At 61.4% G+C, this 2,887-nt stretch overlaps 1 protein-coding gene across 1 annotated transcript in view; it reads right to left on the bottom strand.

Moving 5' to 3' along the window:
• Positions 1–276: 276 nt before the first annotated feature.
• The window catches only part of UPK1A (uroplakin 1A), a 4,323-nt gene continuing 1,712 nt past the window's right edge, over positions 277–2,887 (bottom strand). Inside the window, exons 3-7 of the mRNA XM_075071388.1 lie at positions 2,647–2,721; positions 2,318–2,425; positions 951–1,130; positions 624–707; positions 277–422 (exon numbers count right to left, since the gene is read on the bottom strand). Coding sequence (XP_074927489.1) covers positions 378–422; positions 624–707; positions 951–1,130; positions 2,318–2,425; positions 2,647–2,721 — 492 coding nt within the window. The 3' untranslated portion in view covers positions 277–377. The remainder of the gene's footprint in view (positions 423–623; positions 708–950; positions 1,131–2,317; positions 2,426–2,646; positions 2,722–2,887) is intronic.

Here is a 2,887-nt window from a genome sequence, read left to right as displayed (position 1 = left end):
AGAACAAGCAGCTGTTCCCATCCAAAGGGGCAGGGGCCCTGTGTTGCTGGAGGAGGGGACTTCCCCTCCCCGTTAACCACACACCAGCACCAGCTGTTAGAGGCCAGGGGACATTTACAACCCTACCCCACATCACACAGACCAAGGGGGGGGTTTTCAGGGTGTTTAATAGAGGTTTTAAAAGGTTGGATGTCACAGGGGATGTCACCTGGTGGCAGGCGCAGGGCTGAGGCAGTCGCAGGTGGTCACCAGGCTGGTCTGCCTAGCTCCGAGACAGGCTGGAGGTGGGACTGGCTGGCTTCCCCCCTCACTGATGCTGCAGGTGGGTCAAAGGGGCCCTGCCCCACAGCAGTGCAGGGTGTGTGGGGCAGGGGGTGTCACAGGGTGGTGTAGTGGTACATGGCTAAGAGCATCACTGGGCACTGCAGGGAAACAAAGAAAAACCCTGAGATCATATCTACCGGCACACATAGCCCAGTGGCCCAGCTGCCCTTGCCCATCTAGCCTGGTGTCCTGCCTGCCGAAGAGGATTTAGAACTACACCCCCACACCCACCCCCTCAGGGAAGGATCCCTCAGTCCCACTCCCCACCCACACCAGCCCAAGTTGGAGCCCAGACCCACCGTGAACATGAGGATGGCGAATCCAAACCAGGAGATGCCCCAGGTGTAGCTGTTGACGGCATTCTCAATGTGCTCAAAGCAGCCCTAGGGAGACAGATGTTGTGACCCCTGCACAGACAGGGGTCAGGGGAGGGGCTGGGAGCCAGAACTAAGGCAGAGCTAAGTAGTTGGGTGCCAAGGAACAGGAGGGGCTATGGGTCGAGAGTGAGGGGGCACTGGCAGAGCTGGGGGAGCCCAGGGCTAGGCTAGCAGGGCAATGTGGGTCAGGGCTGAGGAGCACTGGCAGAGCTGTGGGGGGAGAGCCCAGGGCTGTGGAGCGCTCCTTACCTTGGTGTTGATATAATCCACGTGCCCCACACGGCAGCCCTCTGGGCTGAGGATAACAAAGTTGGCGTCACGCTTGCAGCAGAGGAAGGGCCATGGCGCCAGCCCCTCAGGGTAGAAGGAGCGGAAGGTGGACGTATGGTTCACCCAGTCCAGGGGGCCTGTCGCACCGCAGCACTGTTGCTGGGGGCAGGTAGGGAAAAAAGATGACAATATGGCTGTTAGTGCTGCCCCCCTCCCCACGGCCCCCTCCTGCCCAGTGTGCCTGGTCCCCTCACAGACCCTTCTCTGGGAGGCTCCCATCCACCCCACCAGACAGCCCTGACCTTCAGAGCCCACCATGAATACATGGGGGCAAAGCTGAGCACAGCCACCACCCCCCAGCCCAGGATCAGGACCCCTCCCCCATCTGCTGCAAAGGGACAAGAAAGGGTTAATCTAGCCCTTCTAGCCAAAGTTTACATCCCTAGGGTGGGCAACAAACAGACCCCCACCCACCCCGCTGGCTTGCCAACTTTCTCCTCCCACAAAACCGAACATCCCAATCCACTCCTCCTGAGGCCCCATCTCTCCCCACCCTCACCTCACTTTCACTGGGCTGGCTCAGGGATGAAGGGTTTGGGGTGCAGCCAACAGGTTTGGAGTATGGGAGAGAGCTCTAGGCTAAGGCAGGGGTGCAGGAGAGGGTGAGGGCTCTTGGCTGGGGCAGGGGCATAGGAAGGCATCAGGGGTGGAGGCTCCAGGCAACGCTTACCTCAGGCAACTCCCAGAAGCAGCAGCACATCCCCTCCCTGGCTCCTACGTGGAGGCATGGCCAGGTGGCACTGTGCACTTCCCCCATCCACAGGCACTGCCCCCACAGCTCCCTTTGGCCAGGAACCATGGCCAATGGAGTTGCAGAGCCAGGACAGTGTGCGGAGCCCCAGGCTGCCCCTATGCATAGGAGCTGGATGGGGACATGCCACTGCTTCTGGGAGCCATGCAGAGCCAGGGAGCCTGCCTTAGCCCCACTGCACCACCAACTGGACTTTTAATGGCTCAGTCAGCGGTGCCGACTGGAGCCGCCAGGATCCCTTTTCAACTGGGCCTTCTGATAGTTGAGAACTGGATGCCTGGCAATCTGTAGCATCCCCTGGCTGGACCATGCCTGCTCTCCTGATGGGGGTGGGGGGGAGAAGAGGGGACCCAGAGCAAATGAGCCCAGCCAGGCAGCAGCCCTGGGCATCCAGCAAGGGGTCAAGTCCTTTCAGTAGGTGCCCACTGCAGGGGAGGGGTCACCATGGAAATGAGCTCACAGCAGCCAAAGGGAGGCCGCAGGGGGCTGGCTGCCTGCCTGCCAGGGGGTGGGGTGCAAGGCAGAGAAGACTCACCTCCATCATGATCCGGTCCCACATGCGGGTCAGCTCCCGGCCTTGGGCTGTGGGGGCCGCGTAGAAGGTCAGCATCTGCTTGGTGACCATCCTGTGATTGGAGACCACCTGGGGGGGGCAAGAGGGACCCATGGGGGCAGGGCCAGGCTGAAACTGTCATGGGCCCATCCCCCAGCCTGTCCCCAACCCCAACCTAAGCATCCTGACTTCCACCCATGCCTCCCCGCCCCCCAGCACCTCTGCCCTTCCAGAGCCAGGACAGAAGTCAGACATCCTGATCCCTAGTCCCCCCAGGTCTACCCACTAGCCTGCCCAGGTGGCAGACTCACAAAGTCACGGTGGGTGTAGGAGGTGATGCAGGAGGCACATTCGAAGATGTAGACGATCAGCATCAATACCAGGTACTTGGGGTTGGGGAGGGGGGAGAAGAGAAGAGAGCTTGTGAGACCCTGCTGTGGGGGCCCACATGGGGCGTGAACCCCAGAGCTGCCCCTCCCCCCATGGGGCAGGGTGCATCATTGATATCCCCCCCTCCCTGTCCCCAGGACCCTCCTCTCCCCAACCCCCCCC

The sequence above is a fragment of the Chelonoidis abingdonii genome, chromosome 11 (genome assembly GCF_003597395.2).
Source record: "Chelonoidis abingdonii isolate Lonesome George chromosome 11, CheloAbing_2.0, whole genome shotgun sequence".
NCBI classification, from domain to species: Eukaryota; Metazoa; Chordata; order Testudines; family Testudinidae; genus Chelonoidis; species Chelonoidis abingdonii.
Note: the sequence above shows the minus strand (reverse complement) of the source record. Positions and strands in the feature narration are given on the sequence as shown.